Source organism: Odocoileus virginianus, chromosome 8 (assembly GCF_023699985.2).
Source record: "Odocoileus virginianus isolate 20LAN1187 ecotype Illinois chromosome 8, Ovbor_1.2, whole genome shotgun sequence".
In the NCBI taxonomy this organism is placed as follows: Eukaryota; Metazoa; Chordata; class Mammalia; order Artiodactyla; family Cervidae; genus Odocoileus; species Odocoileus virginianus.
In genome coordinates, this window is record NC_069681.1 from 34,183,937 (window position 1) to 34,204,431 (window position 20,495).

The 20,495-nt window shown below is 47.5% G+C and overlaps 1 protein-coding gene across 2 annotated transcripts in view; it reads right to left on the reverse strand.

Annotated features, from left to right (window-relative positions):
- Nucleotides 1–253: 253 nt before the first annotated feature.
- Nucleotides 254–20,495, reverse strand: part of UBAC2 (UBA domain containing 2) — a 164,850-nt gene continuing 144,608 nt past the window's right edge. For both annotated transcript variants that reach the window (XM_070471457.1, XM_070471459.1), the window contains 2 exons: nt 15,826–15,948; nt 254–1,475 (listed from right to left, as the gene is read on the reverse strand). In XM_070471457.1, the coding sequence (XP_070327558.1) occupies nt 1,368–1,475; nt 15,826–15,948 (231 nt within the window). In that variant the 3' untranslated portion in view covers nt 254–1,367. The remainder of the gene's footprint in view (nt 1,476–15,825; nt 15,949–20,495) is intronic.

Sequence of the window (20,495 nt, forward strand, 5' to 3'; positions counted from 1 at the left end):
CTCAGTCCCCATTCCGAGCAGCCTGATGGCCCTGGCAAGCCTCAGGATGGGGTTTCACAGGGGCCAGTCCTATTCACAGGCACCAAAGAGCTCCTCTCACTTCAAATAAAGGACCCAAATCTTCTGCAGAAAGATAAGCAGTCTGGTTAAAAAAAAAAAAAAAAATTTTTTTTTTTGGGTGGTAAAGAATAGCACAGCCTAGAACAAAGTTTTATTTAGGTTAATTCTAATAAAAAAAAAAAACACCAAAAAGTAAAACACATTAAAAACTTTATTGTTAAGTACCACGCATGTCTAAATTTGCATCAGTCTGAAACACTTCTGCTGGCTTTGCAGAACACAATAGTTGCAGGTTTCTTTTAAATCTTAACTGTCGCCTGCTCCAGGTCTTTCCAGGCTCGTCTGCTCCGGCCTCCCCCTCCTCTTTGCGGTGGGGTCAGTCTACTCTGCCCCACGCTGACATCAGGTCACCCTGGGCCAGTGGGAGTCTTCTTCTAGAGGGGCTGGCCCTGCAGATAGCGCGGCCTGTACTCCTCGAGGAAGCCCTCTCTTCTTGTTTCCTCTTTGTCCCATTTTTACTCCCAGCCCAAGTGGCTAACTGGGTATATTCTAAGCAAAATTCATCCCAGTGAAGTTTCATGGAGTCTTCCAGAACCGTAAGCCGGTATCTGATTACTCCCATTTTTTTTTTTTTTAATGGAAGTGGGGAGTAGCTGGGACAAATCCCCTGGACTTGAGCGGGCTGGAACGGGTGGAGGGGGGTTTAAATCCCCTCTCCTTCCCTCGTTGGCGGGCCTGGCCAGCTCTGTAGGTGGGGACATTCCCCTCGTTCCGGGGGAGTGAGGACCCTGAATAGCCACTGGAGTCTGAAAGCAAATTTGACAGGGGAAAATAAAAAAAACAATGAAAAAAAGTCCATAAATAGAATCTGACAGGTGCTGTCTGAATAACAGCCCCCTTTCTGGCACGAATGATCTGATATAATGTAGGAAGATATATTATAGTAGAAAGAATATTACAGCAGCAGTAATTTCCCATCTGCAGCACTATTCCCCTGCTTCCTGAAGTCTGCAATTTGAGTGCATTTTAAACACATCAGGAATGAGTGATGATTCTCCAAACCAAGGAAAATACTCCATAAAAAAATAAAGATAGAAAAGGCATGCTATTTTAATGGCAAACTTATTTTGGATACTTAATGGTAACCGATCTTGAAATTAAGGGACGGAGCAGCAGGGACCCCCTGTGCCCAGGAGGACAGTGGGGACTGGCACCAGCCAGCCTGGGGTCCTGGGCTGAGCCGGGAGCGGGGGCAGTGTCCGCCGAGGCCAGCAGCCCGCCAGTCCCTGTGTCGTCAGCCGGGACCCTCAGTGCTGCAGCAGGAAGTGGGTGGCCACGTTAAGGTCGTTATTGGAAGCTCTCAGGGCTTCCAAAGCGTCGCCCCTCGAAAATCCCATCTCCATGAGTCGGGCGACCTGAAAACAGAAACAAAACCGGAAGTCTGATGAGGAAGCTGACCACATTGCCACCAATCCACCAGCCCCACAATGTTCCTCATGCGAGTTTTAATGCTCCTTGGGTGAGCTTTTCAGGTTCAAAGCTAAAATAAAATAAAATAAACCACACTTTCATTTCGGTATGAAAGCTGATGTTTATGAAATGACAACGGACACGTTTTCAGGTGCTCACTATATGCGGTCCACAGACGTGCATTTTCTCATTGAATCCTCATTTTCAGGACAAGGAAGGGGCTCCTGAGGAACCTGCCAGGACGAGCAGAGGCTGGCTGCGCTGTGGGCCTGGGCCTTGGGGGCAGGTCCTACCAGCAGCCCCACGCACACGCCTTCAGGGTCAAATCGGTTCCCAAAGAATAACTCATCCGAGCCTCATTTCCCCAGGCAGGCAAACAGCTGCTTAACTGAGGATTTATTCCTAATGCTGGCGGACTCAGACAGTACACATGCCTTGGAGCTTCCGGTGAGGCTCAGGCAGAAGGGGCGAGGTCCAGGCACAACCTTGTGGAGGAGGCGGCGAGAGCCATCCAGGATAGGGCGGACGAACGCTTGCGTGTTTTTTAACCACAAATCCTGAAGCTGTGAATGCAGAGATTTCCTGTGCTTTTACATACAGGCGTTCTCCAAGGTCAAAACTGCAGGGTTATTGGTTTATTCCTTGTGACCTGTTTTCCCACTTGAAAATGTATTACAGAAACACTTAGGACCCTGGACTAGCCGCAGACTTTTTTTTTTTTTTAACTTATTTGGAAATAAACTACATTTGCAAAAATATATATTGAAAAGTGATACTCTTCCAAATGTTGAGATTTTCAACAAGGTGTAAGTTGATGAGGGACTGGGGATTTAGTCACCACTTCTAACCTCCTTTTCACAGAATGTGACACCCGGGGGGGCGCGCAGGGGTCAGAGCCCTGCCGCCCCTCTTCCCACGAGGAGGGTGTGGGCGGGGCGAGTGGGCAGGGCAGGGCGAGTGGGGAAGGAGGTGCAGAGCTGAGTGGGCCAGAACCATTGAGATCCCAGGTTCCTGGGCGCTCAAGGAACCTTTTGTTGTTCAGTCACTAAGTTGTGACCCCATGGGCTGCATGCAGCACGTCTGGTTCCTCTGTCCTCCACTCTCTCCTAGAGTTTGCTCAAACTCATGTCCATCGAGTCAGTGATGACATCCAACCATCTCATCCTCTGCCGCTCCCTTCTCCTTTTGCCTTCAAATTTTCCTGGCATCAGGGTCTTTTCCAATGAAGTCAGCTCTTCAAATCAGGTGGCCAAAGTATTGGAGCTTCAGCATCAATCCTTCCAATGAATATTCAGGGTTGATTTCCTTTAGGATTGTCTGGTTGGATCTCCTTGCTGTCCAAGGGACTCTCAAAAGTCTTCTCCAGCACCATAATGCAAAAGCATCAATTCTTCAGCGCTCAGCCTTCTTTATAGTCCAACTCTCACATCTGAACATGACTACTGGAAAAACCACAGCTTTGACTAGAGGGACCTTTGTCGGTAAAGTGATGTCTCTGCTTTTTAATACACTGTCAAGGTTTGTCATAGCTTTCCTTCCAAGGAGCGAGCATCGTTCATGGCTTCAGTCACCGTCAACAGTGATTGTGGATCCAAGAAAAGAAAATCTGTCACTGCTTCCACTTTTCCCCCTTCTATTTGCCATGAAGTGATGGGACTGGCTGCCATCTTAGTCTTTAAATGCTGAGTTTTAAGCCAGCTTTCTCACTCTCCTCTTTCACCCTCATCAAGAGGCTTGGGAAGAGGTTAACCCAGCTGGGAGGAAATAGCACACTTTTCAGAAGCTGGGGCTCTGGCTGGTGTTTTTCAAACTGAGGCTGGGATCCCTTATCAGTGGGATAAGACCAAGATTAAAAACAAAGCGGACGGTGAGGGTCTTCCCTCCAAGGAACCTCATTCTGGTTCCCCACCCTCCACACACGCCCCCGAAAGGTCGACCTTGGGGAGGAGGCCGGTGGCCCATTTCCAGCTCAACCTTCCGGGCTGAGGCACTGATGGCTGGCGTGGGCAGAGGCGGGGGTCTCCGCTTCCATCTCCCCTCGGGGAGGAACACAGGAATACTCCACATCTCGCTGGCTGGGACAGAAGGCTGTTCCTCAAGGGGGCCGATCTGGGTCTCACTACTTGCCACCCATGGGGCTTCCAAGGCCTTGATCTGCTTTTGAAGACACAGGAAATGCCCTGTTTCCTTCTCTGCATGAGGCCTCCAGTGTCCTCCTCTCCTGCTCCTGGTCCCTCCTGGCCGCGTGGCTCCGTGTCTCCCACCTGGTTAACTCGTCTTTGTCCCAACGGTCTCAGGGCCCATGGCCTTTCCCAAGTCCCTCAGCCGAGGACGAACCCAGAGTGGGCGCCTCGTGCTCCTCCCGGCTGGGACTGGGTGGGTGGTTCCTCCTTATCCCGGTCAGGGCCCAGCAGCCTCTGCCCATCCCCACGTCTCAGGGCCCAGCAGCCTCTGCCCATCCCCACGTCTCAGGGCCCAGCAGCCTCTGCCCATCCTCACGTCTCAGGGCCCAGCACTGTCTGGCCTGCCTCTGCCCCCCAACGCTTGCCGGTTTGTACGGCTGCAGGATATGGTGTTGCTGGCATGGTGTGCCCAGGGCAGAGTGCACCTTTCTGTGATTCCCAGCCTTGTCTCAATGGGCGTGCACATGTGTGTGCGTGCACACATGCCCTGAGTGTGTAATGACAGCATCCTGGGGCGGCGAGTGATGCTGGGCCTACGATAAACTGAGCGAAATGTGCTCAAGCTAGGCCTCTGGGCTCTGGGTGAGTTTAATCCACTCGTCCAGATTTAGGACTGGGCGCTATCAAACTTCTGATCACTGTCTAGTAACCGAAACTGCCCTCAGCTTAAATTCTGTCCTCGATGGTGTTAGTCAGCTCCCTCAAATGGGTGTCATCCCCATCTGATTAGCAGATGAACAAGCCACTCAAGGTAAACACCAAGCAGACAAGATCAGAGGCGAGAGCCCAGAACTCACCAGAGCCCGCCCCTTTCTACCCAGGTGGCTTAGTCAACAGTCTTTTTGCATTTTCACCAGTTTCAGACTCGGTGTTATTATCCGTTGTGATGTCATCAACATCCCTCTCGAGGGGACGAGAGGTACACATATCTTGGTGGCATTCTGCGTCAACAGGAGCCGTGTGGGGCCTTTGGACCACAAGGCCCTTTTCCTCCACGCGTGTCTGCTCCAGGCTGTTGCAGGCTCCTGCCAGACGTGACACGCCCATTCTCAGGATCCACACTTTTCCCTTTTCCTTGGGGGGCCTTTCACACTGAGTGTCACTAGGGAGAGAGGCCCCAGGACTCATGCTGGACGTGTGGTCAACAGGGCACAGTCACCTCGCGGGTCCAGGTACCCCTGGCCGGGCTATATCCACTCCTGGATCAACATAACCTTCCATGATGTTTATTGCCGTGACTTCCGGTTAAGGACCACGATCTTTAGTGGAGCAAACGTGGCCCAGTGAGGGGGTGGGCAGCTCCCTCCCCGCTGTGTCTCTTACCCATGGACACACACCATGGTGCTGACAATTTTTGGCTATTCTCAACGACGGAGAACAAACACGTGGCAAACGCCATATTCGCTGTCACCTCTAGGACTTAAGGCCTGGGAGCTTCTTCGCATCCAGTGACAGGAGCAAATCCACCTGTTTGGCAAATCATGATCCATAACCTGGAGCCGGTGAGGCGAGAGCCTCGCCTGGCACTGGCACGGGGCGGGGGCCGCTGGCCACAGCTTCCACCTGCTGGAGTTTCCTGTCCACCAACTCTGAATCTGGTTTGGACTCGAGGAGATGCTGAGCACAGGCCACCCTCCACAAGGAGCAGAGCGCACGTGGCATTGCGGCTGGAGGAAAAGCAGCTGGGGTCTGGGGTGGGCGGGCTGCGTCCAAGGTGGTGAAGTCCTGGTGAGGAAAGACACATTCCCTGCGTGCCAGGCTGCCTCCGAGGTCGTTCTCTCCCGGACACCATCGACCACGTGTGCTGTCACAGGTTTTGACAGCCGAGCTGGGTTTTTCGCAGGTCTCCGCGGTTGGCTGGCCATCACAGCCCCTTGCCTAAAGCTGGCTCTGGGGTCTTTCGGATTTCTTGGCGGGTGAGGAGACGAGTCTGATTAGAGAATCTGCACTGCCGAATGACCAGGTACTCTGACCAGATGAGAAAGCTCACAAAGTAGAAATCTGGTTAGCAGGATTTAAAAATTGAACAACATGAGGAGAGGGTACTTGTGGGATTCCTTTACTTTCCCAAACTACAAACACCTACAGAAAATGAACTGGCAAGCTCGGGTGGGTACGAGGAAAATAACCAGAGGACCAGGAGGACACTGAGGCGTTCCCACGGGGTCCCCGTCACCCCGCAGCAGACAGTGCCAGCTGGGGCGCTCACGGCCAGGTAGGAGCCTGTGCCTCCTGCTGCTGCCCCTCCTCGGGGGCCCAGGTCTCACGGCCAGGACGGTGAAGCTGCAGCTGACGGCGCAGCCCTGGGGTGGACGCTGAGAGCCATCGTCATGGTCCTGCGTGTTAACCAGCGCCCGACTTGCACAAACCTCGAGCATTTCACAACCGTCCGGGTGTGAAGGCTAACTTAGCCCGTGACGCAGGGACTCCTGTGCTCGGCAGTGGCAAGAGAAGACCGAGGCCATGCAGGCCTGTGGTCGGGTGAGCGAGACTCGGGCAGGACTCTCTAGAGGCTCATGATTCCTCAAAGTAAAACCACAGCGGAGCCGGCAGCTGTGAGAGAGGTGCCCCAGCCCCGGAGGGGGAGGCGGGGACCCCTCTGGGTGGCAGAGGGGCTCCCCAGAGTCACTGTGCGACCCCAGGCCAGGAACCAGGGTGTCGGGCTCCCAGCTTCTCACAGCTTTGGGGGTCAGAAAGACGGGTGCGAAAGGCCTGGGACAGTGACCAGCATCTGGCAGGCGCTCAGGAACGTCTCCTGTGATCATCCTGTGCTACTGAGAAGCCACCAGGCCAGGTGTGATTCCTCCCTCGGGGCCTCCGAGGTGACAGGACTGCCCTCGGGTTTTGTTTTTGGCACTCATTTTAACTGCTTCCACTTCGCTAGTTTTATATCCTTTGTCAGTCAAAGAACTGACGTGTCTTTCCTTTTGCGAGATCAAAGGCAGGCTTGTTTTCAGAGGGGCCGCAGTGAGCTCGGAGTGGCTGGAGGGAGGTCCCGGAGCAGAAGGGCCACCCCCTAAACCCCGAGTCACTGCCATCCAGAGAGAGTCCCGAGTTCTGAGATTCCACCCCGGGTCCACGGCCAGCACCCCAACACACACACCCCGGGGCCACGGCCAGCACCCTGACACGCACACCCCGGGGCCGTGGCCAGCACCCCGACACGCACACTCCTTGCCACAGCTGAGTATGGCCATGCTGAACAACGGAGCAAGGGACGTCTGTCACTTGTTTCTAGCGTTTGCTGCTGCTGTTGCTGCTAAGTCGCTTCAGTCGTGTCCAACTCTGCGACCCCATAGACGGCGGCCCACCAGGCTCCCCCGTCCCTGGGATTCTCCAGGCAAGAACACTGGAGTGGGTTGCCATTTGCCTCTCCAATGCATGAAAGTGAAAAGTGAAAGTGAAGTCGCTCAGTTGTGTCTGACTCTTCACGACCCCATGGACTGAAGCCTATCAGGCTCCTCCGTCCATGGGATTTTCCAGGCAAGAGTACTGGAGTGGGTTGCCATTGCCTTCTCTAGCATTTAAACCTTGTAAACAAGCGTTGGCCTAAGAAAACTAAGATGGTCAGCCTGAGTGAAGTCGGACAGAAAGAGAGCAGAGTCAAGAGCATGTGAGTCAGTGCGGGGCTGGTGGGGCTGCGGCTATCCCAAAACCCCAGGACAGGAACTTCTTAAAATGCATCTCCTCCAACGTTCCTTTCCTGTTTCAGAGCCCAGTGAGTCCTTTCTTCCTTCTACCTGCACAATGATCACGGGAAAGTTTCCATCTAAAAATTCTCGCACGAAACATCACAGTAGAGTTCACCTTAGTTTCTAATCTAAAACCCTGAACGATTCTTGCCTCTTAACTTCTTTTGGAAACCGGGTGGAGCTGGGTCAACATTCAGAGAGGTCGGTACGATTTTCCCTGTCAGTTATTCATAAAAAAACTCAGGTGACTCAAACGTGATGTCTCCGGGGCCTGTTTCTGGTGACTGAAAACGCTACTTCCCAGCATTATGATCAGAGGAACTGGACAGGGAGGAGAAGCGGGCACTGAAATTGCAGCTCAGAGGAAAACGTGAGTGCAGGGTCCCCTGCAGTGACATCTGACTCCATCAGCTGCTCCTGGTCAGGGATCCCCGAGGCCAGCCTGGGAGACGGGAGGGGTCTTGTCACCGTCATCCATGTGTGTGCTGTAAAGGTGGACACGGTGGAACACACTTCCCAAGGAGAGGCCCCAGCAAGCGAGAAAAGAAACCTAAAGAGAGAGGAGATAAACCTGGGCCAGTTTTCCTTTCCTTTCCCCTTTTTCTTTTTAAAATCCTCTGTGGTTGGGTCAAGTGCCCCTACCACCTCAACGTTATTCTTACTCGAGGAAAGGCATCAAACCCTGCTGTAACATTCTACTTGCAATTCAACTACTCTCTGGTTTGAGTGAAGCAGGACGCTCATTCCAATGACATCTACAGCAATTCCTCTCAGTCTGAAACACTCCCCTGCTTGTTTTGTTCGAGTAAGACTGTGGTTTTCTTTAACTTCCCTTTAGCTAAGGGTGTCAAAAACAAATGGGTTTGGGGGTTCTTACTTCCCAAATTCAGACTCTTGCAAAAAGTCACGTCCACCTGAAAGGTGGTCCCAGCCCCTACCCCTGGGGCTGCCCCTGGTGGCTGGCCACGTCCCAGGCCACATGCACGCCCTGCCAGGAGGGGTGGTGCCCTCTTGGGCTTGCCCTTCCCTGCCCTCATTGAAACTGTCTTCTGTCACCTGTCGAGGCAAGCTCAGGGCCAGACCCCTGTGGGCCAGTGCTCCCCTAGCCTCCTGTCAGCTGACCCCCCACCTCCTCCTCGGAGCTGCTGAACCCCTATGATCACACGGTTGGCTGAGTGGACTGGTTCTCTTCTGTGCCCACCCAATGCAGGCAGCTCAGCGGCCCCTCATCTTTGCACTTTTCTGCGTGCTTTGGGGTTTGGTCCTGAGAAGACCCTCACTACTGGCTGAGGGGGGGGCTCCTCTGCTTACATCTTTCAGCATTCAGCAGACTCAGGCACCCCCCAAAATTGGCTGATTTTGATTGCTACCCAATCATTCACTCTAATAAATCATGCGTTAGAGATCAGAAATGGAAAGGGCAGACGGAGGACCACCCTCTAACCCATTTTTAAGTGAAAACAAGTGTTCTCTTGAAGGAGAAGCCCTCCAACCACACCTTCACGTTCAGCCCTCTAATCCCCTCCACTGGGGCACCTGTGGTCTCAGGCTCCGTCTCAGGAGAGAACACGGAAGAGAAGGTGCCAGCCCTCGTGGAGTTCACCATCTGCCAGGGAGCCAGACGGCGTGGGCGTCTCTAGAGCAACACTCAGCTCACTGCGGGTCCAGATAGCCAGGCAGGAGCACTAACTGAGGGGCTGTTTTCATAATGAGCTCTGTGGAGTTTGGGTGGGCCTTTTGGAGGCAGTGGTGAGAATCCCAGAGATGAGGGAAGAGAGTCCCTGAGACTGAGATCCTCTCACACTGAAGAGATTTGGCTACTTATCCCCTGAGATCAAGTGTCCGTGTGCCATCTCTTTCTACCGGGGCCAATGGATATTTCAGAGGACGTGAATGGAATCCACACAACTCCATTCCAGTCTCACACATTATAAACATGCTACCATATCTCATCTGGCAAGAGTCTCATAAGCACCGGGACTGTACTACGTTCCCCAGGCAGGGATGGAAGAAATTACATATGTGGTTATGATCATAAGTCCCTTCCTCCATGTCTAATCCATATTCTGAGGAAACCCAACAATGTGATTCCTTGTTTAAAATTCTGCTTGGTTTCCTAATGCCTAAATTCCATACAGTCAAAGCTATGGTTTTTCCAGTAGTTGTTTATGGATGTGAGAGTTAGACCATAAAGAAGGCTGAGCGCCAAAGAACTGATGCCAAATTGTGGTGCTGGAGAAGACTCTTGAGAGTCCCTTGGACAGCAAGATCAAACCAGTCAATCCTAGAGAAAATCAACCCTGAATATTCGGTGGAAGGACTGATGCTAAAATTGAAGCTCCAATATTTTGGCCACCTGATGCGAAGAACTGACTCATTGGAAAAGTTGTCTTGTCTGATGCTGGACAAGATTGAAGACAGGAAGAGAAGGGCACGACAGAGGATGAGATGGTTGGAAGGCATCATTGACTCGATGGACATGAGTTTGAGCAAGCTCTGGGAGTTGGTGATGGACAGGAAGGCCTGGCATGCTTCAGTCCATGGGGTCACAAAGAGTTGAACACGACTGAGTGACTGAAGAACAGCCTAGAAGCAGAGGTCCATGACCACTGAGGGCCTCTGGGAGGCCTTCCTGTTTCTTCCCTGTGTGGGGGCCCCTGCCCCACCTGTCAAGTCCCACTCCAACTTCACCCACCTGTGCTCCCCACATCCGATGCGCTTTTCACCAGGCTGCATCTTTACAGACAGCGTTGCCCACCCCCACCCCTCCATACACACACACTGGCATTCCTTCAGCAGCATCGGGAAACCTGGATGCAGCTGACCAGAGCTGTCCCTTTGCCAGGGCCCCTGCACCAGACTCTGTACCATGCGAGGGCAGGAATCGCTGCCTCACTTATCTCCATTATTTTAAGAACCCAGCCCAGGGTTAGAGCAGGCGGAGCAGACAGCTGGTAACTGCTGGCTGACTAGAAGGAAGGAAATACATGGATGGAAGACAGGAAGTCAATATTTGTCAAGTCCACGTTCATTCTACTTTCGTTAAGTCCCAGCGCTGGCTCAGTGAGCCTAACTGCCCCGTCTGACTTCATCTGTGCGTCCCATTAAGCATGAGCCCAGGAACCCCTTTCTCAGTAAGCTTGGGAGGGCTCAAGAGAGACAACTTGGGAAGTATTTTCCCCTTCTGGTTTAAAAAAAAAAAGGGAACAATTATGATAAAATTTCATTATTTCTTAATTTTGAGTTTGGGGGTAATATAAAAATCCTTGGTTAAGAAGAAAAAAATTCTAAAAGCAAGAGAAATGCAATAATAAACAGACATATTTTTAAGATAGCAGGGTTTGGGGTGACATCTGCAAAGGGTGAACTGACAAAGCTGCTGGCTGAAAGACAGTAGGAGTGGACTGTGAAGAACTGAAAATCCAGAAACTTAACAGCCGAAGTAGAAAAACCGGCAAATATTTCTATGGTCCCATGACAGACTATCATTAGAATTAATGAGGGATGCACATTCTTTCTTAGAATATTCTTTGTTTTCATAATAGATGGACTATATTTCCTATCTAAGTATCTCTCACTAAAATTCCTAAAGTTTTTGTTCACATCAGAAAAAAAAATACTAATTTCTCTTATTCTTGGTTTAGAAAAATTACTGCTTCTTAATGCATTAAAATCACATGATTTTGCTATTTAAATAAAGAAAATTGCTGTTCAGTTGCCAAGCTGTGTCTGACTTTGTGACCCCATGGACTGCAGCCCACCAGGCTACACTGTCCTTCATTGTAAATAAAGAAAATACAGCATATCCAATTGAAAAATTAGGCATAAAAAGGTTTTGCTAATTACAACTATCTTAATGTTACTAACAAATAATATTTCTACAGTGTCTCAGTTCAGTTCAGTTCAGTTCAATCCTTCAGTTGTGTCCGACTCTTTGTGACCCCATGAACCACAGCACGCCAGACCTCCCTGTCCATCACCAACTCCTGGAGTCCACCCAAACTCATGTCCATTGAGTTGGTGATGCCATCCAACCATCTCATCCTCTGTCATCCCCTTCTCCTCCTGCCCTCAACCTTTCCCAGCATCAGGGTCTTTGCCAATGAGTCAGTTCTTCGCATCAGGTGGCCAAAGTATTGGAGTTTCAGCTTCCGCATCAATCCTTCCAATAAATATGCAGGACTGATTTCCTTTAGGATAGACTGGCTGGATCTCCTTGCAGTCCAAGGGACTCTCAAGAGTCTTCTCCAACACCACAGTTCAAAAGCATTAATTCTTCTGTGCTCAGCTTTCTTTATAGTCCAACTCTCACATCCATACATGACTACTGGAAAAACCATAGTCTTGACTAGACAGACCTTTGTTGACAAGTAATGTCTCTGCTTTTTAATATGCTGTCTAGGTTGGTCCTAACTTTCCTTCCAAGGAGTAAGCATCTTTTCATTTCATGGCTGCAATCATCATCTGCAGTGATTCTGGAGCCCAAAAGAATAAAGTCAGCCACTGTTTCCCCATATATTTGCCATGAAGTGATGGGACTGGATGCCATGATCTTAGTTTTCTGAATGTTGAGCTTTAAGCCAACTTTTTCACTCTCCTCTTTCACTTTCATCAAGAGGCTCTTTAGTTCTTCTTTGCTTTCTGCTATAAGGGTGGTGTTATCTGCATATCTGAGGTTATTGATATTTCTCCCAGCAATCTTGATTCCAGCTTGTGTTTCTTCCAACCCAGTATTTCTCATGATGTACTCTGCATATAAGTTAAATAAGCAGGGTGACAATATACAGCCTTGACATATTCCTTTTCCTATTTGGAACCAGTCTGTTGTTCCATGTCCAGTTCTAACTGTTGCTTCCTGACCTGCATACAGGTTTCTCAAGAGGCAGGTCAGGTGGTCTGGTATTCCCATCTCTCAGAATTTTCCACAGTTTGTTGTGATCCACACAGTCAAAGGCTTTAGCATAGTCAATAAAGCAGAAATAGATGTTTTTCTGGAACCCTCTTGCTTTTTTGATGATCCAGTGGATGTTGGCAATTTGATCTCTGGTTCCTCTGCCTTTTATAAACCAACTTGAACACCTGGAAGTTCACAGTTCACGTATTGCTGAAGCCTGACTTGGAGAATTTTGAGCATTACCTTACTAGGGTGTGAGATGAGTACAATTGTGCGGTAGTTTGAGAATTCTTTGGCATTACCTTTCTTTGGGATTGGAATGAAAACGGACCTTTCCCAGTCCTGTGGCCACTGCTGAGTTTTCCAAATTTGCTGGCATATTGAGTGCAGGACTTTCACAGCATCATCTTTCAGGATTTGAAATAGCTCAACTGGAATTCCATCACCTCCACTAGCTTTGTTCATAGTGATGCTTTCTAAGGCCCACTTGACTTCACATTCCAGGATGTCTGGCTCTAGGTGTTATCACACCATTGTGATTATCTGGGTTGTGAAGATCTTTTTTGTACAGTTCTTCTGTGTATTCTTGCCACCTCTTCTTAATATCTTCTGCTTCTGTTAGGTCCCTACCATTTCTGTCCTTTATTGAGCCCATCTTTGCATGAAATGTTCCCTTGGTATCTCTAATTTTCTTGAAGAGATTTCTAGTCTTTCCCATTCTACTGTTTTCCTCTATTTCTTTGCACTGATCACTGAGGAAGGCTTTCTTATCTCTCCTTGCTATTCTTTGGAACTCTACATTCAAATGGGAATATCTTTCCTTTTCTCCTTTGCTTTTCACTTCTCTTCTTTTCATAGCTATTTGTAAGGCCTCCTCAGACAGCCATTTTGCTTTTTTTGCATTTTTTTTTCTTGGGGACGGCCTTCCTCTGTCTCCTGTACAATGTCATGAACCTCCATCCATAGTTCATCAGGCACTCTTTCTATCAGATCTAGTCCCTTAAATCAATTTCTCACTTCTGCTGTATAGTCATAAGGGATTTGATTTAGGTTATACCTGAATGGTCTAGTGGTTTTCCCCACTTTCTTCAATTTAAGTCTGAATTTGCCAATAAGCAGTTCATGATTTGAGCCACAGTTAGCTCCTGGTCTTGTTTTTGCTGACTGTATACAGCTTCTCCATCTTTGGCTGCAAAGAATACAATCAATCTGATTTTGGTGTTGACCATCTGGTGATGTCCATGTGCAGAGTCTTCTCTTGTGTTGTTGGAAGAGGGTGTTTGCTGTGACCAGTGTGTTCTCTTGGCAGAACTCCATTAGCTCCCCTCCAGCTAACCAAGAGATCATATGGAAGGCACATTGGTAGATGTTAGTCTAAGCATCTCGAGACAAGGGCAGCGTCTTTCTTTTCTTTTACAGTCTCTCGAGCACCTACCACAAAAACTACTGAGGATCTACATAAATAATGCTGGGGCGGGGGGTACTCTGTGTCTTAACGTGGGATCGTCTTTAAGAGCATTTAAGGATAATCAAGAAATAAAACACAAAATTCGGGAAAAAAGTCAATGAATAAGGAAGTTTATGTTAAAAACAACCTCTCGTGTATTTACATCTTTCCATAACAGAGTCAGGAAGAAGCAAATGGTATTTTAAACTGATACCGACAACAGGTTAACCTCACTCTTGTCATTCTGGGAGGATCAAGGACAATGATTCATTAAAAAAAAAAAACAACGCTAAGACTTCAATTACACACATTTCACCTTGCTATCACTTTTTGACACTTTCTTTCCCCCCAAATGTCAAAACTAAGAACTATTTCCCCTTTAAATACTTTTTATCATTAACGACTACTCTGTGAGGGATGCGACCTGGGTTCTAACAAGGAGACAGTAATATAACAGAACTTTATTTCTCTTCACCTGAATTTGAGAGTATTAGTTTAGCATAAATATCTCACAAATGCCTAGTTGCTCGGCTTTAGTTTCTAATCACAGGGCTAACATTTTTCTGGTAATTCATCAATGGAGGCAGAAGAGAACCATGGCTCTTTAATGCATCTCTCAACCATAACGAGTTGCTCAAAGGATGAGTCTGAGCTGAGAAGTTAAGGGCGAGGGGCCAGGTCACTCGTCAGGTACATTCAGCTGGTTTCTTTCACTTGTCGTGGCCTCACCCAGAGGGACCCGTGGAGGTTCTGCCCAAGAGCACCACTTGAGTTCCAGAAAAAGCAAGAACATGGACAGCTTAGCCACAGATGCTGAGGGCCTTGGGTCGGACCGGTGTTTGCTGACTCTGGGGACTGGGGGTGGAGGAGGGCATGGTGTACCCTGCTATGAAACGCTGACCTTGGTCTGCTTTCATGAGAAAGAAGCGATGTTTGCAGAATGAAATTTAAAAGGGTTGTTACTAAAATGCTCTAAACTGACTTTTATAGATTTTCAAAAACTTTCCAGTGTGGAGTAATCACAAACTTCAAGGAAAACTTCAGGAAGAGCACTAAGCACCTGATCGCTCTTCCACCCGGATTCACCAATTATTACTTTGCTGCAGTTGCTTTCTGTCCACATGCACACACACATATGCTCTACACACACACACACACACACTCCCTCTCTCTCTCTCCCACTTATTTTCCCTGAGCCACCTGAGATGAGGCCGCATATATCCTGTCCCTATTTCCTTATCTGCTCTAATCTATGATGCATGTGTGCTAAGCTGCTTCAGTCACGTCTGACTTTGTGACCCTATGGACTAGAGCCCTCCAGGTTGCCTCTGTCCCTGGGATTCTCTAGGCACAAACACTGGAGTGAGTTGCCATTTCCTTCTCCAGGGATCTTCTTGACTGAGGGAACGTATCCAAGTCTCTCATGTCTCTTGCACTGGCAGGTGGGTTCTTTACCACTAGCACCACCTGGGAAGCCCGCACACACAACATAATTTCAAAATTGCTGTATTTGTACCCATGAGGAGTTTGAGATTTGTTTGCAGTTCTTTTTTCTTTTTTTTTAGGCAGAGGACATACTATGTTCGCAAGTTACTGAAATTAATTTTCCCCCTTTCTTATATCATTCCCTTAAGATACAGTTGGAACATTTACTTCAGTTGCCTTTTAGTTCTACGGCTGTCCCCAGTGTTGATTTGCTTTTTGAACCTGTAAAACATTTACTTCATTCCTAAAGTTAAAACCATACAAACAGAGAAGCTCCTGGACCTTCCGCCTCCTTCTCTCCCAGCCCTGGCAGTGAACCAGGTTCAGTAGTTGTGTACATATGAAATGTCATACACTTAAAAATAAGCAATCGCAAGGCAATTTTTTTTTTAAAATTATATCCTCCTCAAAGTCATAAGACGCAGAGAAGCCAATGACTGGGCCCAAATGTCTAAAACAGGTATAGCTGACGGCTTACCTGGTATCAAGATCTCGGTTTATCAATATATGCTTGAATTCTTTCAAGTCCTGTTCACCAAAACTGCCGGGGGTATGAAGCCCGGGCTTAGGGCAAGTACTAGGTGTTAGGATTACCTGCTCCTCCGAAACCTCTAGAGGTGGGGACGCTGGTTGTTCAGATCGCCGACCATCCTGGTAGTTTACATTTCTTCGCTGACGCAGAGGAGGGAAAAGACGGTTCCAGTTGATCATTCCTCCCTAGAAAGAGATCATCACACAGAGATCAGACGTGGAGGCGAGGAAGCCTCGTAATGCTTTGCAGAGCCTTCTTCAGTGATGCAGTCACAGCTGCAGACTGCAGGTAAGATGTCAGATGGATGTGCTACGCTCAAGCGGAAAGGGTCCTGTAGCCCTTCCATCCACAGGCTGAGATCCGCAGCCTGCAGGAGACGTGCAGAGAGAAACGGAGGGGGTGGGTGCTGCCAAAGGGACTTGTGCCCTCTGGCGCGGAAGGTGGCAGAAGACACATGCAGTCACTCCTAACCTCAGCCCCATGGTGTCCCCACCGACGCCATCCCGACTCCGCTGGGCTCTGGAGAAGCCGCGAGGAGGCGGCTAACTCAGGGCAGGCAACCAGAAACCTGGAGCTTCCTTCAGCAGCTCTTTAAAATGCTGCTCCTCCCTCTTCTTGTTCTTTTTTAAAATTTAAGTATATTCTGAGCAAGGTCAGCAGAGAGAGAGAGACTGCAGGTGGAGATAAACCCCAGGTTGGGGGACAGGCTTGCGAGTGGAAAGGTAAACCCTCCACAGAGGGACAAGCGGTTCAGGCCTGTCCTCCGTGTGGCTTTCTGGACAACTTAACATCGATGGCGAGGTCGTTTCTTGCCTTTTCTATGTCATCAGTGAACAAAAGCCACAATGGGAAGAAAAGAAAGTATGCGCCTCATGCTGCTTTTTAAAAATGGATGTTTTTACCCATATGCCAACTTTTTAATTTATCAACTTCAATCTATTTCTAGACGTCTTCTCGTTCTGGAAGATTTACAGACTAAGAAAACCTAAAATTTTTCCTACTATAAATACTTGTGGATAAAATTTTAAAATATTTCAAATGCAGAGCTGAACACAAAGGGGAGACAGAGGCCCTAGGGCGACAGAAACAAGCTCTGGAAGCCAAGGCGGTAAAGAAGCAGGGACAGGTGTGAGCGTGAGCACGCCCTGCTAACTCAGACACACCTGGCGCTGGCACCTATCTGGGTTCAGAAGTGGAGGCCTTGCGTCTGAAAGAGGCTATGACTGTATGCAACAATGTGGTGAAATCTCTCAGCGTAATACTGAGTAAAATAAACACAAAAGTACATTGGTATGACTCTCTTTGTATGCTAACTTTTCTGTGTGTTATACTTTAATAGAACGTTACAAGAAGAAAGAGAAAACCTGACTAGACTTTTAGCCATTAATGTCACAGAAATAATAGTTAAAAATCTACCTACTAAAAATCTACAGGTGAAGTCCATGAAGATTTTAAGGACCTGCTGTCTTAAACAAATTGTTCTAGAAAAGAGAAAAGGAAAAGAGCACTCTATCTAATTTTCTGAGGCTATGTAATGCTGTTTCCAAAATCAGAGAAGGCTATCATGAGAAAGAAGAATTATAAAACAGCCCATTTTTCATTTATGGACATTTTATTTATCCTAAATAAAATATCGACAAACTCCATCCAACAATGTTAAAAAAATTATCATCTTATCCAGTAAGATATATTAGATTAGGATTTATCTCAGAAATCTTAGAAAATATAGTAAGGTAATTCATACATTAACAGATTAAAAGACAAAAACCAAATGCTCACTCAACAGATAGAAAAATAATTTGATAAAACTTGATGAAGAGACAAGAATGCCTATTACAACCTCTAGCATTCAACACAAGTCGGTGCATAATGAAGACAAGACCAACCAATTGTGAAAGAAAATGCAGCAGGATGGAAGGGAAGAAACAAAACCATCCTTCACACAGGACGACCATCTTACCTAGAAAATGAGGACCAACAAGACAGAGTACAAGACACAAAAATATCAGTAACATCCCTTGCCTGTGATCACTGAGAAAATGTAACTGCAAAAAATTCCTATTTACAAAAAGTAACACAAACTATTTAGGTATTTAGGAGGGCTTCCCTGGTGACTCAGATGGTAAAGAGTCTGCCAGCAACACAAGAGACCCGGGTTCAGTCCCTGGGTCGGGAAGATCCCCTAGAGAAGGAAATGGCAACCCACTTCAATATTCTTGTCTGGGAAATCCCATGGACAGAGGAATCTGGTGGGCTAAGTCCATGGGGTCGCAAAGAGTCAGACATGACTGAGCAACTAACTCTCACATTCGCTCACAGGTCCTTATGAATTAAATCTAACAGAAGACCTGCAAGGTCTCTATGAAAAATGGTAAGCTTGACTGAAGGGTATCAGTGGGAAGACAGTCCGTTCCTGCCTGGGAAGGCTCAAAACTGGCATCTTTCCACACTGCCAATTCCAGAGTGCAGCAGAGATGGTGGGCTGACTGTCAATATCCACATTCCCTTTTCCTTAAAAATAAGGTTTCTTTTGGTGACACAATTACTACAACACATTCTCAGCATCCCCCACGTGGACTCAGTTCAGCCAATGGCACGCAAGCAGGAAGGGCACGTGGGACCCCCAAAGGGGACCTTCAAGGCAGGGACAAAGTCTTCCTCAGTGCTTCCTCCTCCTTCTTGGAGCTGAGGCAGCTGTCCTGGCCCCGCGCTGAGGACAGGGCCGCAGTAAGAGAAGAGGAGACTGGGGGCGGCAGCTGCTCCCACCGGTTCGGGGCTGTCAATGTCTGATTTGTTTCACATGAGACAGACTCATACCTTGTTTAGGTTTCGTGATTTCATGTTGCTGTCACATGCAGCTAAAGCTCTGTGTGTGTGTGTGTGTGTGTGTTTTGGTGGAACGAGACAACCTGAAATTAAGGGTCAAAACTAGACCTGAATACTTTCAAGAAGTATAAAGGAGGACTTTTACCTACAAGTTATCAGGACTTACTGTCAGATGACAAGAATTAAAGTAGGATGGTATGAGCACGTGATAGGTGAGCAGTGCTAAGAATCAGGCTGAGAAATCAGAAGTAAACATGGACACTTAGTACATGATGGAGGGGACCCTGTAAGTCAGCAGAAAAGACACCATTTAATGAACAGTATTGAGACAACTGGTTACAGACATGGAAAAAGAATTAGACCTGACGCCACATACAAAATGAGTTTATTTTAAAATAAACCCCATAGATTAAAGATTTAAATCTTTTTTTGTAAACCTCAGGCTCTTTGTGACCCCATGGACTGTAGCCTACCAGGCTTCTCCGTCCATGGGATTTTCCCAGCAAGGGTACTGGAGTGGGTTGCTATTTCCTTCTCCAGGGGATCTTCCCGACCCAGGAATCGAATCCGAGATTTCCACATTGCAGGCAGACGCTTTACCCTCTGAGCCACCAGGAAAGCCCCATAGATTAAAGATTTAAATCTCGAAAACTAAGCTCTTAAATATTTTAGAAGAAATAAGAGACATTCTTTATGTTGCTGGGATGGGAAAGGATTTCTAAAACCAAAATATGAAGCATAAATCATGAAAAAGGGTTGCTAACAATTACTACAAATAAGAATTTTGTGTGATTAAAAACAACAGAGCTAGAAGACAAAGTATAGATTAAGAGAAGACATGTGTAACATATAACTGACAAAACAGTATCCAGAATATGTAAACAATCAATGAGAAAAAATAAATAACACAAGAGAAAAGTGAAGAATGCATATGAAAAAACAATATTCAGAAGAGGAAACTCTGAGTCAATAAACATAAGAAAAGATGTTCAACCTCACTAGCATGGGAAATGCAAATTAAAACAGCACTAAGTTATTTCATAACCGTAAGACTGGCAAAAATAAAATGTCCAACAATACCAAGGATGGGGGTGATGTGAAGGAAATGGGAATTCTACACAGTGTTGATGAGAGTTTACATTGGCACAAACATTTCAGAGAACAATATGTCAAGATCTAGTAAAACTGAGGATGTTCTATAGTCTAGCAATTTTATCTCCAGGGAGCTATGAATGCCTAAAGGGGCATTCAGAAGGATATTCTCTGAAGCACGGATTATAATATTAAGTAAGAAAGCGTAAAAAAAATTCAACCGTCCCTAAGTAGGGAAATAAACTAGTGAGTGGTTCCACTACATAAAAGACTATTACATGTGCAGCTAGAATAAATGAACTAGATCTAATGAATACATCTCAAAAATACAATGTTGAATGAAGAAAGCTACATAAGAATATGTATATATAAAAGTATTTACATAAATTTAAAAATATTTAGAATAGTATACTATGTAACCTATTTTATGGATATATATATGTGTTTGTACACACACACACACATACACACACACATGTACGCTAGTGGTGATTCTGCCCCCACTCCTCAGGGAATATTTGGGGGCAGATGTCTGGAGGCGTTTTTGGTTGTCTTGGGGGGTGGGGAGGAGTCTGGGGAGAGGGTGGTGGGTGCTGTTGGTTTTTAGCAAGCAGAGGCCACGGCTGCTGCTAAGCACCCTCTAATGCAGAGGACAGACCCCACAGCAGAGGACGGCCTGGACTGAAAGGCCCACAGGGCTGAGAAGCCCTGATATACACACAGGTGGCAAAGACACAAATACACGCAGGCAGTGGACACCGTAAAAGGCATCAGATACACAGTACACCTGCTTCAGGACAGGACAGTGGGAAGG